At 35.4% G+C, this 15,196-nt stretch overlaps 1 protein-coding gene across 7 annotated transcripts in view; it reads left to right on the top strand.

The window, feature by feature from the left end:
- LOC149544473 (putative E3 ubiquitin-protein ligase RHB1A) overlaps positions 1–15,196 on the top strand; it is a 112,807-nt gene that overhangs the window by 55,614 nt on the left and 41,997 nt on the right. For 3 of the 7 annotated variants that reach the window (XM_089798865.1, XM_089798864.1, XM_089798863.1), the window contains 2 exons: positions 4,274–4,694; positions 9,169–9,278. In XM_089798865.1, coding sequence (XP_089654991.1) covers positions 4,274–4,694; positions 9,169–9,278 — 531 coding nt within the window. The remainder of the gene's footprint in view (positions 1–4,273; positions 4,695–9,168; positions 9,279–15,196) is intronic. The other 4 variants (XM_089798868.1, XM_089798867.1, XM_089798869.1 and 1 more) reach the window with 3 other exon arrangements.

Here is a 15,196-nt window from a genome sequence, read left to right as displayed (position 1 = left end):
AGGCCATGACATATGAACACCAGAGCTTGTTGAAGAACAACACCTAGATCCTTTCTAATCTTCCACTAGGGAAGAAACCTTTGGCTGCAAATGGATTTACAAAATCAAATGCAAATCGGATGGTACTTTGAATAAGTACAAAGCTTGTTTAGTTGTGAAGGGCTTTTCTTAGCGTTAGGGCATTGATTATGAGGAGAACTCTGCTCTTACTACAAAGATGAGCACCATCGGATTAGTCCTAACCATGGCAACACCATTTTGCTAGAAGGTCCATCAGATGGAAGTCAAGAGTGCTTTCCTGAATGGTGATCTCCATGAAGAGGTCTACATGATGCAACCTCTTGGTTTCAAGGTTGTTGGTAAAGACCATCAAGTTCTCAAATTGGTAAAAGTTCTCTATGGCTTGAAGAAGGCCCCTTGGGCATGGTACATAAAAATTGATAAGTACCTTAGTGATCAAGACTTCAAGAGGAGTTCTTTAGACTCAAATTTGTACATCAAGACTACTGATCGTGACATCATCCTTCTGGTTAGTTATGTGGATGATTTGATCATCATTGGCAATTCAACGTCTTTGATTTAGGGAATCAAACAGAATTTATGCCAGTCTTTTGATGTGACTGACTTTGGGCTCATGCATTATTGCCTAGGTGTTGAGGTTTGGCAACAATCTTCTAGTATATTCGTCTCTCAGTCCAAATATGCTAGGGCTCTATTGGACAAATTTCGTATGTAGGATTGCAAGCCTGCATCTGATTCTCCTTCCATTGATGATACTACATAGTACATACATGTAACTAGTAGGCAACGCCATCTACCTCTCTGCAACTAGGCTTGACATCAACTTTGCAGTCAACTACATCTCCCACTTTATGTTTGCTCGTAAGGCTGATCATTGGATGACAGCTAAGCGTGTGCTTTGTTATGTGAAGGGCACTTCAGATTATGGACTTCTGTACTATGGTTCATAGATTCAGATTGGGCCGACTTTGTTGATGATAAATAGTCAACTTCTGGATATGTGTTCAGTTTGAGATCTGGTGTAGTCACATGGACCAGTAAGAAGCAGCAGGCAGTTTCTCTCCTCTACAGAGGCCGGATACAGAGTGACTGTTAAGGTAGGATGTGAAGTTGTTTGGCTTCGTCGAATGCTTGGGGATATGCAAATGTCACCAGTAGGACCGACTACTTTGTTTGTTGATAATGAAGGCGTTATCAAGTTAGCACGAAATCTAGTCTTCTATGAATGAACCAAGCATGTGGATGTTCACTGTCACTACATACTACAGCTGGTTGAAGACGGTACAATAGACCTGCAGTATGTTCCTACCACAGATCATACTGCAGACATCCTCACCAAGCCTCTTGGTCCTAATAAGTTTGTCAAATTCAGAGGACAGCTCGGTGTTCTAGATAGATTAACAATTAAGGTAGGGTATTACGATAATAGATAATTGTCTATTATTAGCAAATGGTAATCTATTGTAAATATTTAGTTAGCTTTAGTTAGCTGTAGCTTTTTTAGCTTTCTTAGCTAGAATAGAATGTTCCTATTCTTTACGATCGTTTCCTAAGGAAACATCGTTCCTTTCTTTTGTATATTACCTTTCGGTCTCTGTTAATTACAGGTAAGTATTTTACCAATTACTTTGTAATAATAATTTCAACCAAGAAATTATAATTATTTTCTTAAATATTTAGAGTATTGACTCTGATACCATATTAGAAAGTAATTGGAAAATATTTGCTTGTTATTGACAGAGATCGAGAGGCCATTATATACAAAAGAATGGAACGATGTTTCCTTAGGAAACGATCGTAAAGAATAGAAGCATTCTATTCTAGTTGAAAGAAAGCTAAAAAAGCTACAGCTATATAAAGCTAACTAAATATTAGAAACATTCTAACATTTACACTAGATTACAAATAGATTACCATTAACTAATAATAGACAATTATCTATTATCGTAATAGAATCAATACAATATGAATGGAATTGTGGAATCAATCTGGATCTGTGTTATTTAAGATTGAATTGAAAAACATTTCTTTGTGAATGTTTTCTCTGAAATTCCTACTCTGTTATGATCTTTGCTGGTTAACAGTTTAATGATTTCTGATATCGGTATCGCCTTTTAATGAAATTCTGAATCGCTAAGAACTTGAAGGGCCTTGTATCTTCTTGTATCATCTTGTTTTATTTACTGTTTTCATAACTATTTATCATTAGCATCTCTTCTAAGAATGAGTTGTTTTCCCTTTTTATGTTTTCTGGTTAAGAACAAGCATGTATGTTTTAGTTTGGGGATTCATTGAACATCCAATGGGGGAGCTGTACCTCATACAATTCAGAGGGAAGGTGGTTAGCTAACCTACCCAACTGTTATGAACTTACATTGTCTTCGAAAAAAAGGGGTAATAGAGTCAGTTAGAAAGTATTAGCATGGAGACAAATCTGTTCACTAACATAATTAAACTAAACAACTCAATATTATTATAAAATAAAATAATATAATATTAAAAAACAATTTTATATAAAATATCATAACATTCGGATGAAGTTAGGAAAGGGTAAGAATTCTCTAAAATTCAAGTTTCATAGATGAAACTTGGTGTATCCTATGACTTAGGTGGAAACAATAAATCAAACCCACATAGCCTGGACTAAGGAAGTTATGCAGACAGCTTTGGAGAAAAGGTCAGAACTACTTAGAGGCACATAGTTTTGACATCCAACATATCTGATGCATAGCATCTCCTGAAATAGAAGGGGTATAGGTGTTCACAAAAAACAGACTTTTATTTATTTATTTTTTAATATTACTATTTGTTCACAAAAATTCTGTTCATACAGGCACGGACATGAGACAACACAGGCTCTTTGTAAGAACTAACATGAGACCAATTCTTGCTCTTCTTCAGCAAACACAGTAGAAACCTACAATTGAAGAGCAATAATCACAACTTAAAAATCCGCCTTTACATTTCACAACCACACTGGAAGCCAACAATAGAAGACCTGGAGTTGCAACATAGAGTTCCTCATTAGATGTTGTTTGGGTATTTGAACTTGACTCTCAATACTGAGAATAAAAGGCCAGAGATTCATCTTCAAAACTCTAGTACCTGGAAGTCTCACTTCTTCCATTATGTTATGTAGTATGTGTATATGTGCAAACAATGTTCCATACTACAGCAGCTCAAAAATCTCACTTATTCCATTATGTAGTTGTGTGTGTATGTGTGGACAGTGTTCAAATCCACAGCAGCTCAAAAACCATGGTGAAGTTCTCAATAGCAGGGGTCACAGAAAGAGGCAATACAAAGTACACTTTTTCTTTTGTAAAGTTGCTTTTCATAAAATGGAAAGGAACCAATAGGGGTGTTTAGTCCTTGTGATGCCTTGAATGCTGATAAATTAAGAGGACAAAACAGGTTTTCTTTTGGCATGCAACAGATTTATCTGTGCTACTTCTTTCATGTTTGCTTTCTGCACTTGTAGCTTAATTGACTGTTTATTTTCTCTCTGTTGTCACTCCTTTCTGATTACTCTGATTGTACTGTCTTCTTTGCTTGTCATATTGCTACCTGCATTTATGATTTTTCGCTGCACTTCTGCTGTTCCTTTTCTAACACTTCTTGTGGATACATGAAAAAGTGTTGTTTGTTCAAGTCTCAGTTAATGGAATTGTCTCGTGAAAAGTAAATGAATGATAAGCCTAATGCTAAACATTGCTTTGAAGTTTGAACTTTTGATAAGCTTAAATTTTCTGAAATGAATTTTTGAGAAATTGATATTGATGGACTGCCAGAGCAAGTAAATAACTAGATTTAGACTAGCTCATGTGCATTCATTATTTTTTGTTTAGGAGACCTGAAAGGGCCAATGAATTTCATCATCACTATGATTTGTGGTCATATTCAAATTATTAGTTCTCAAAGATAAACTTCATTTGGAAATAATATAAAATAGTGGCTTGTATCTGTCCAACAGTCAACTGCTATTATATTTCAACTATTAGCAGAAAGCTATCTAGTCCATTTCAACATTGTTGTTGGGTAGTTTGTAAAGTCTTGGATTATAGATCAGTTATAATCGGTCCTCAACAAGGGATGCATATTGATTTCCTTTGTCAAGTTTCCATATAGATTAATGCATGTTGAATGCATCATTTTTGTGGAAGCACTGTTGATTATAGCTACATAGTGAGAATCTTGCTTTACCTTATTCTGGGGAGTTCAATAAAATAAGATTGGTCAATGGCTCATGCAGTGTGCTTCTAATACTGAAGAGCAGGATTCTTCATCATCTGTGCAAGGTGCGTCATCTTCAGTCTCTGCAGGGCTTTTATTTGGGACATCTTTGGATACATCAATTCCTGATACATATCGGGCTCCACCAACACCGCTACCTTATGATGCAGATGTGAGGTATGTTAGGACAGTATGTGATGGACTTGGGGTAACTGACAGGAGTAGTCCTATTCAGAGCAGAGATGCTCAGAATATAAGTGGGAACACTGATGAGGGTCAAGGTGAAGCACTGGCTGCATTTAGAAATTTGAAATGTGCAGAGTTTAATAATCAAGGGATTGATGATAAGCCCACTCCTCCAGGAACATGCCAAGCATCTAAATTGAGCGAAATGGTTACTCTTACAGATGAGGAAGACACCTGTCCAACATGTCTTGAAGGTAAAGGAATTATAAATCATTTGGTAATCTTATATGCTTTAATTGATAGTTTATCTGTAAAATTTTGGTATTTTTATTTTTTATTTTTTATGATATTATAGTTTTGTTTAAATAAAATAGATGTCCCATCAACTAGGTTTTATTCTGCCATTGGTATCTCAGATTATAATCCTAATATAGTGACTACATATTGGCAGCACAATGCTACAATGGTTGTATAGTTAAAAGGTATTAGTAATTGACAATTTTGGATGACACATTTATCATTGCCCTCGAAGCTATAATGCATATTGCTAAACAAAGCTTGTATATTGTTCGGATGTTGTCCAGTGACATGATTAGTGTACTAAGATTGGGAAGGTGGAGGGGAAGAGATGGGTCACTCAGTAATGGCACTGTCTCTCCCTCTATATTATGACTAAGACCTTGTGAAGATTGCTTGCCCTTTAATATGAAAAGGATCTCTTGGGGAATCACAGCTTATATGAGCACCTTTACATGCCACAATGCTACTTTCATGGCCATGTCATTTTTTTAATTTTTATTCTTTGCCTTTTGTTTGTTGTATGGAAGTTAATAGGTAAAATGTTTTGTTGTTCTCTAATAATGGAAAAAAAAAATAATCTTGAGGGCCACATAACAATATTTGAAGGCAAACACAATCTTACAGTAGGATAATGTTCTAGAAGATGGCACAAGGTGAGTATCCACGTCCAAAAATCAATTTGGTGGTAAGTGCAATTTGTTGACATCAGGGAATGGTCGTATTATGGTTACATGACTCTTAAAACAAAAATTTGCCAATTGGTATTCCAGTGCATACGTCTATTAAGCAAGGTTAAGCAATTGGATTGTACATTGTTGTTGTATGAACATTAGAACGATTTTAGAATAGGATATGTAGATTGAAACACCTGTCCAACATGTCTTGAAGGTAGAGGTATTAAAAATCATGTGGCAACCTTATATGCTTTAAATTGATAGTTTATCTGCAAAATTTTGGTATTTTTTTTGTTATCATATTATAATAATTGATGTCCCATCAACTAAGTGTTATTCTGCCATTGGTATCTCAGAATTTAATCCTAATATGGTGACTATATATTTGCAGCACAATGCTACAAATGGTTGTATGGTTAAATGGTTTTAGAAAGTGACAATTGTGGATGACACATTTATTATTTCCCTCTAAGCTATAATGAATCTAAACAAAGCTTGTATATGTGTCCAGTAACATGATTAGTGTACTAAGATTGGGAAGGTGCAGGGGAAGACATGGGTCACTCAGTAATGGCACTGGATCTCCCTCTATATTATGACTAAGACTTTGTGAAGATTGCTTGCCCTTTCATATAGAAAAGATCTTTGGGGGAATCACAGCTTATATGAGCACCTTTACATGCCACAATGCTACTTTCTTGGCCTTGTCATTTTTTGAATTTTTATTCTTTTCCTTTTGTTTGTTGTATGGGAGTTAATAGGTAACATGTTTTTTTGTTCTCTAATAATGGAAAAACAATTTAATCTTAAGGGCCATATAACAATGTTTGAAGGCAAACACAATCTTAAGAGTAGGATAATGTTCTAGAAGATGGCACAAGGTGAGTAGCCATGTCCAAAAATCAATTTGGTGGTAAGTGCAATTTGTTGACATTAGGGAGTTGTATTATGGTTACATGGCTCTCTTCAAACAAATATTTGCCAATTGGTATTCCAATGCATATGTCTATTAATCAAGGTTAGGCAGTTTGAGATTGAGACAATTGGATTGTACATTGTTGGTGTGAGAACATTAGAACGATTTTAGAATAGGATATGTAGATTGAAACTTTGTGAGCGACCTTGTTGTATTGAAGAGTCTCTTTGGTTTTGAGTAATATAATATTGAATGCTATTTAATGGTGGGTTTACTCCTCTGTTATTGGTTCATGGCTATCTGCAAGCAGGTACTGGGCCAGTTTGAACCTGATTCAGGGGTCTGGGACTAGTTTGCTGTGGTTCCGACTCTGATGGCCCCAGGCAAACTCTGGATGAATTTTGTCCGCCAGAACATGCATCCACCAAATTGAGCGAGTATACATTTAAAAATAAAACAAAATTATTTTTAATGCGAAATAGGTGATTTTGCCCCCTCAATCCTATCTTTTTCCATGCAAAACATCTAAAAGTCATGAATGCAATTTTTTTTATTGGTCTCCATTACTGAACTTATTATTTTTCTTTCCATTGCACAAATAGAGATAAAGATTCATCGTTGAATGCTCCAAATTAGTGGTTGTGCTATTCCTATGCATAGGTAGGTAGCATAGTTCAAGGACTCTCCAAGAGTCTTGGTGAGTCCCTAGCCGAGTGACCCTAGTGGAGTCCCATGGGTCCGGGGTTCTTCAAGAACTTTCTCTAGGCGAGACTCGCTAGAATCTAGTATTTTGCTGAGTCCTGCCAAGTCTAGCCGACTTTTTGCCGAGTCCTAAGTCAGGACAGCTTTGCCAAATCTGCACTGAGTTGGAGTCTCATTTCTATGGTACTTGGTAGGAAGTTCTCTGCACAATCCGTCACTTGGCTTCTCCAACTGTCACTTAACTTCTCCAACACACAATCATCATAGCTTCTCCAACTGTTACTTAACTTCTCCAACACACAATCAATGTAACCAAACTCACCTCCAAGTGAAGCGAAGATGAAGAGAGTATACCCATTGCTAACAAATCAACCTCCAATCTTATATATCTGCACTGAAATGTATTGCAGGTCACAGAAATAATGAGTAAGTCTGGAACATCAATTTTAGCTCCTTGCACTTATGCCAATCTTGCATAACCAGAGGCCCGACTCCTCTTATAAACAAAATTCACCAAGTGGCTCCAACTAGCAGAATATTGACTGTTGCCGGTTTGATATCAAATTTCAGACTTTAATGACTTATGAGGGGCAGTTGCAGAAATAATTCAAATCTATACAAATCCTGAAAATCCACAACCAAACTGCATGGTAATGACATCTAACCCCTGGTTGCCTCCAATCAGCCTTGGTTTAGCAGAAAGGGCAGTGCTTGGCCCTAACATCATCATGCCAAGTATCTCAAGTGCCCTTGTAATGCTACAGATTAATCCACAATCATACTTCAGTCTACGCAACATCGAAAGCTTCTCAAACGGAAACAAAACACCTTTTGAAATCCTTCACAGTTCACAGCAACACTAAATTGGTTGTGTCATGGAAAGCGTCCTTATTGACCCATTTTAAAGATGATGTATGACCTGCAAAAAGATGTATACAAGCAGGAAAAAAACAACTCTGGAAATAACATTCAAGTCACCAATAATATCTGGAAATCAATTCTAAATACGTTCCAAAATTTGCAATCAAAGTACCTTGAAGATCTTCATTTTTTCAAACCTTGAATTTGCAATCTTCTGAATCTCAATGGTTATTTCTGAAGTAGAACCACTCCGACCTCTGAGGATTGTCTTTCAAATCCAAAGCCAGTTACCAAATGAGGATTTTTGTCTCACAAGATCCAAGGAAGAACATACAGGTTCAATTTGGCAGCATTTTGTTATGTGCATTTTTCTGCATATCCATTATAAGTGCCAAGTGTTGGAGGGAAAATAATCTAATTTGAAATAAAAAATAATTAATTTCCCATTAAAAAGCACTTCTCAAAAAGCATCCACTTTAGGGTGTCGTAATGTGACTTTATAAAAAATATATCACTACAGTAAAATAATAAACATTAAACATTAGCACTTTATGTATATTTAAGTACCTCCGTCTGAGTTGTGAAAAGCGTTGCAGATGCATTGGACACCAAATTTGAGCAAGCGAAGGTGTGATCAAGGCAGTGGGATGAAGATTGGTGCTACTTTGAAGACTTACTATAATAGGCACGCACTCAGAAGTCTGGAGAAGACTCCAGGAGTCTGAAATGCTTCTGAAAATGTCACTAGTGAGATGAAGATTGGTGCCACTTTGAAGTCTTACTATAATAGACATGCACTCAAAGAAGTCTAGAGAACACTCTAGGTGTCTGAAATGCTTCTGAAAATGTCACTCCAATCCATAATGCTAACTGGACTTGAAAGTTGGAACCATCAACAGAAACTAAGAAATATCAAACCAGTACGATGCCAAGATCTGTGGAGTCCCCTTACCAATACCGATCAGCCTATGTGAGTTGGGGGAATAGGCTAACGGTTACCCCTGCTAATTAGGTTAGACAAGGGACATTATAGTAATAGGATCACAACATTTTTGAAAAATAAATAAATATCAGATTTTGATAGCGTGTTGAAAATGCCTTCCACTCGCATCATAATGACTAAGTACCATTCTCCATTTCAGGAGTAAGTTCAGTACTCTTTGTTTTGAATTGGCCTAGAACACATTACAGTATTGTTTTTTAGTTTGCGATAAACTATACATTTAAATGTCTTTTGCTATGCTAATGAAAATTTAAACTGACAAATTGTGGCAGGATATGACAAGGAGAATCCACGGATAATTACTAAATGTGACCACCATTTTCACCTTGCATGCATCCTTGAGTGGATGGAAAGAAGTGACAATTGCCCCATATGTGACCAGGTTATTCTTCACCTTCTCAGTTTCCTATGCTTTTAGCCTAAAATCAAAGGTGCCATGACTAGGTGATGTTTATGACACTGGATCACCCTTCACATCTCACAGACAACAAATATTATGATTTTAAATGTGTATGGAATCGTAGTCTCTCTCTCTCTTTTTTCTGATCGGTAAGAGGCTTTTGCTAATTTTTAAAAAAAATTTCATTGTTTTTTATCCCCATTCAAAGTGCTAGTACCTGGGGAAAAATAATAAGGAAGAAAATTCCCGTCTAGCATGGGATGCAAACATCCCGTCTATTTAATGATACAATTGTCTCTGGTTTTTAGCGAAGGGCTTTGAGAAGGCATATATTCTCTTACATAAGAGACAAAACTTAGTACATCATTATTGCATCTTCGATCTATCTTTTTGTTACATTACTGAAATTCGAGTTGCTTTCTCGTTATTAAATTTCTTTTTGAAACTTGATTGCTTTAAGATTTCGCTCTTTATTATGTCCTTACGAGTCCAATGTTAGAAATTCAATTTACCAGATTTTTTTCCTGCATACTTTCTTTTGGCTAAGATCCTTGTTAGTAATAGTGAATCATAAAATTTACATTGAATCAAAAGTGTTTCTTGTAAATAGCTTTTTTTCGTAACAATTAGAGAAAGTATCATTTTTCTTTGACCACTTTTAAAATATGAATTTATTTTATGATAGAGTAAAAATTAGAATCTTATTTGATTATTAATAATGTGTTTTCCTCACTTTTAAACCAATATCGTTAGTATTATAATTTTCTGTTCTTAATTTTTAAGGATTATTCTGAAATTTTGATTTTTACTTCAGCCTTACGTTGAGCAGTTAAGTTGAATTAACTCTATTGAGTATTTCGTTACTACCTATGTTTATGTTAAGGATATTAGCCTCATAGGACATTGAAGCAAATATAATTGTTCATACTTTGTAGATCTGGTTGTAATATATATATATATATATTTATGTTAAGGATATTAGCCTCATATGACATTGAAGCAAATATAATTGTTCATACTTTGTAGATCTGGTTGTAATATATATATATAACCATAATCTTATATTATTGAAATATCAAATATCTGTATCAGTTATAAACTGTTTTCTGAGCATCATATCATGATACCAATCACATTTTATATGTATCAGTTCTGTTGTAATTATCTGAGATTGTATCTGTGATACAATGTATGATCGGGCACCACTTATATGATCGGGCATTTCTTATATTACATGATCGAGCACTTCTCATGATCGAGCATTATGGTTATGCTGGTCGTTAACATTGTTATAGTAATCACTGATAGTTACCAATCGGTGTGTTCATGAAACATAATGAATATGTGTAGAGGCATGACTACATAGTTCATGCCCCTACGCAATCATGTCTCAAAACATACATAATATACATCATTTACAACTGCAGATCATTTCAATATAACGCATAAAGATCTCAGTCTGTAGATTGCAAACAACACATATACTTGAATAAATAAATCTGCTCAACATCATTACTTCAAATTGGAAATATAATTATTAGTCTCCACCAATAAACGATCTTTAAAACTTTACATAGTATCAGAGCCTAGTTGGTAGAGAGACTGCTAAACTTAATTCTTAAAATAAAGTGACATCATGACAAACAATGTAAGAGTAGAGGATAGGCTTGAAGGAGCAGCAAATTTCTTCTCATGGAAAATTTGAATTATAACAATTCTTGAAGAGCTGGAACTAGAATCATTCATTGAAACAGACATCTCAATACCTGAAGATGAGGTAGAGAAAGCTACTTGGAAAAGGCAAAATAACAAAGCAAGACAGATCATTGTTGATTCAGTAAAAGATCATATTCTCCCTTCCATATCAAACCTCAAGAAAGCATTTGAAGTATTTCAAACAAGGATACATTTGAGATCAACAACTCAAGTGGATTACTTACATTAAAAAATCAACTTATGAATGTAAAAATGAATAAAAGAGAGTCAATCTCATCCTACTTTAAAAGAATTTTTGAAATAAAAAATCAACTTTCTTCTATTGGAAACGAAGTAGAAGATTAAGAATTATCCATAATAGCACTTAGAGGATTACCTATATCTTAGGAAGCATTCGTCCAAGTTGTCAGCAGACCTTCAATGCCAGTTTTTGATCAACTTACAATTGATTGCACCTTAGAAGAATCTAGGCTAATTTCTAGAGGGATCATTTCAAATCAAGAGGGAGAAAATCAAGCTCTTTTCTCAGTCTCTAATAAAGGTAAGAAGAGAAAATTCAAAGGGAAGAAAAGGAAAAACAAAACTACAAAAGAAATGACTTCTTTAAAGTTCAATGTTATAAGTGTGAGAATTTGGACATACCTTCAGAAATTGTCCAAAAAGAGAAAAAATTCTAGCCTCATTAACTGAAACCAAAAAGGATGAAAACCTGCTATTCTACTCAACTCTATCAAGTGAGATGAAATCCAACAAAAATGTGTGGATATTAGATAGTGGTGCTTCCCACGACATAACAAGATTCGGAGATAAGTTTGAAACGTTTGGAAATTATATTACTAAAGGAGTCACCATTGGAGATAACTCCACCTATCTAGTAAAAGGAATCAAGACATGTTCTATACAACTAAGAATTGTGGTTACACTAAAATTGAAAGATGTTCTTTTCGTATTAGGCATAAAAAAGAATCTAGAATCTATTTTATGAATCTAGAATCTATCTTTGGACTTGCTGATGAAGGGTTTCAAGTCACCTTCAATGAAGACAAAGTGTTGTAGTGGTCTAAAAATAGTAATCTCAAGAATGCTATCACCATAGGGACTAGAGATGGAACCCTATATAAACCATGTAACATTAAAAAACAAGCTCTAAGTCATGAAGTGACAAACCCCAATGAAATATGGCATAGATGGCTTGGACATATTGGATTCAGTACACTACCAAATGTAGGAAAAATCACCACTGGAACACCTAATTTCAATTCAAACCACATAGGCATTTGTAAAAGATGTACTCTAGGAAAGAATATAAAAAGACCTTTTTCTCCTAGCAAACACAAGTCTAAATCAGTTCTGGAACTAGTCCACACTAATTTATGTGGACCTATGCCAACACTTTCTCTAAAAGGATACTCATACTACATAATCTTTATTAATGATTTTTCTAGAAAAACCTAGATTTATTTTGTAAAGGTAAAAAAATCAAATGAGGTTCTTTCAAAATTTAAAGAGTTCAAAGAAATTGTGGAAAATCAAATGTCAAAAAGGATAAAAACTTTAAGATTTGACAATGGGGGTGAATACACCTCTAAAAATTTCAAAGACTTCTGCACCTTTGTTAGGATTAAGAGGGAGTATACTGTACCTTATAATCCTCAACGGAATAGGGTAGCAGAAAGTTAAAATAGAACCACTGTTGAAGCAGCAAAAGCCATGCTTCATTATCAAAACATACACTTCTCATTCTGGGCGGAGGCCACTAATACTGTTGTATATATTCAAAACAGATGCCCACACTCAATCCTAGAAAACATAACTCCTGAAGAAGTCTTTACAGGAGTTAAACTTGACCTTAAGTCATCTTAGAATATTTGGTTGCCTTGTTTACAATCACATACCTAAAGAAAAGAGAACCAAGTTAGAACCATCTGGGAAGCAAGAAATATTTGTTGGGTAGAGTGAGAACTCCAAAGGGTATAGAGTCTATATACGTGGACAGAGATCAGTTGAAATCAGCAGAGATCTCAAATTTGAAGAAAACACCGCTTTAAAACTATCAACAAGTATAGAAGATGAGCCCATCACAAAATTAGATGAGTATCTATAAATTGAAATTCAGAGGGAGAACATATCAGAAGAGAATGAACCATTACCAGATACAGGAAATAGAGACATCTCTAATATCAAAAAAAGGCCATTATGGGCAAGGACAATGATTGAAGAAAATAATGTTGAGCCAGATGAAATTTCCAGGGAAAGTAAGAAAACCAGAAACAAATCTTGTTACACTGCACTAGTAACTGAGGTTACTAAATCCAAACCATCAATTGTTGAAGAAGCCCTAACTTGTCAAACTTGGAAAGATGCTATGGTTGAAGAATATCAATCCATATTACAAAATGATTTTTGGGATATTGTACCTAGAGCAAAAGACAAATCAGTTGTTTCATCAAAGTGGTTATACAAAATCAAATATGTTTCAGATGGAAGTCTTGAAAAGCATAAAGCAAGATTTGTTGCTTGAGGTTTTTCTCAGAAGGTAGGTATTGATTATGACGAAATCTTTTCTCTAGTTGCTCGATACACTTTGGTAAGAACAATTATTGCAATTGCAACAACCAAAGGATGGAAGATACATCAACTGGATGTTAAGAGTGCATTCTTGAATGGTGTCATTAATGAAGAAGTATATATTGAACAACCTGAATGCTTTGTTATAAAAGATGAAGTCATATCTTTTGCTAAGTTTGCAATGTAAGATCGTGCAATGACTTCAAGGTTCTGCTAATTTTGGACACTCACTTAGTTGAAATGATGTGATAATACTGGTAAACACTTTGGGGAATAACACTGTTTCTCAATTTCTTTGACAAATGGCTTCAGAATTGCACTTAATATTACTCTTGCAACAATTCTCCATAATGAGTTTACAAATGAAGAAAGCAAGCCTTCATATAGAGTTCTCAAGTACAATGAATGGCCAAGATTAATTTGAAATCAAGGGTCAAGATTAGTCCAATAAGCCCTAATTAGGGTTCCATAACCACTTGATACAAATATTAAATGCTGACCCAATTACAACTGAGCACTGCCACATTGGCCAATAGAAAAAATACGTTTATTTAATGGACCAGTGAGAAAATTCAAATCCATAACAATCCGATAAGGATCAACGAGGTGGACCCAATGAGAAGAGAACACACGTAGATGAAGCTACCACCTCAAAGGCCAATAGGAAAATTCAAAAGTAACCATGAACCAATTGAAAAATAGGGCACATATGTCTATGCCACTTGGCACCAAATGGACCAATCAAATTAAGACATTTGTTAATCAACCAATGAGCAAATTCAAGACCATGTGGGCCTATGCCATCTCATCACCTTGGGAATTGTGCATCCCATCTTCATCCTCCTTTTCACATTCAATAATTTTGGACACAATCCCACCAATCATTTCCATGGTGACACTTCACATGCACCCAAGCCTATACTCATAATAGCTCACCTCACCTATATAAGTTGAACATAACTTCTTCCACTCAGCTGCATTATATAAAGTCATGAAGCTCTTAAGCTTAGCTCCGACCTCTAATTGCTCAAACTCAAGTGAATTTCTATTTCCAAAGCAAATTTCATTCAACCTTTCTCGATGTTATTGATTTATAGCTTCAGTCGGATAAGTACAATCAATAATATCAAATCATTATGTGATCTATTACACTTTACACATTTGATGTCTATAATATTGTTATATACATAGTAGCATGGAGATGCGTCCCCCCACTTTTTGCTCCACGTGTCGGAGACGGGGATGCATCGGGGACTTGGGGACTCCGTCCCCCTATCCCCAGTGGCACCATCAAATTCTGCCACCTCCCTTGAGGATGGGGGGATGTCTTGATGTTGACTATTTGTTGATTTGACTATTTAGGTTCAATGTTTGATGTTCCAATTCAATTCAATGTTCAAATACTTACTCTTTTACATCTTTATATTCTATATTGCAATACATCTTTTCATAACTAGCATTTTAAGTACCATATGTATAGTATACACAACCGCCCCAGTCCCTCGTCACTATCCCCCCGCCATCCCTTGTCATCCCCAAATAAGGGCTTCTTTGTCCCCTTGTCCCGAAAACTTATGCCTTTCTTCCTCCACCCACCCCCCCCCCCCGGTTCCCTA

The sequence above is a fragment of the Cupressus sempervirens genome, chromosome 8 (assembly GCF_028749045.1).
Source record: "Cupressus sempervirens isolate cs-2001-9-10 chromosome 8, ASM2874904v1, whole genome shotgun sequence".
Taxonomy (NCBI): Eukaryota; Viridiplantae; Streptophyta; class Pinopsida; order Cupressales; family Cupressaceae; genus Cupressus; species Cupressus sempervirens.
Note: the sequence above shows the minus strand (reverse complement) of the source record. Positions and strands in the feature narration are given on the sequence as shown.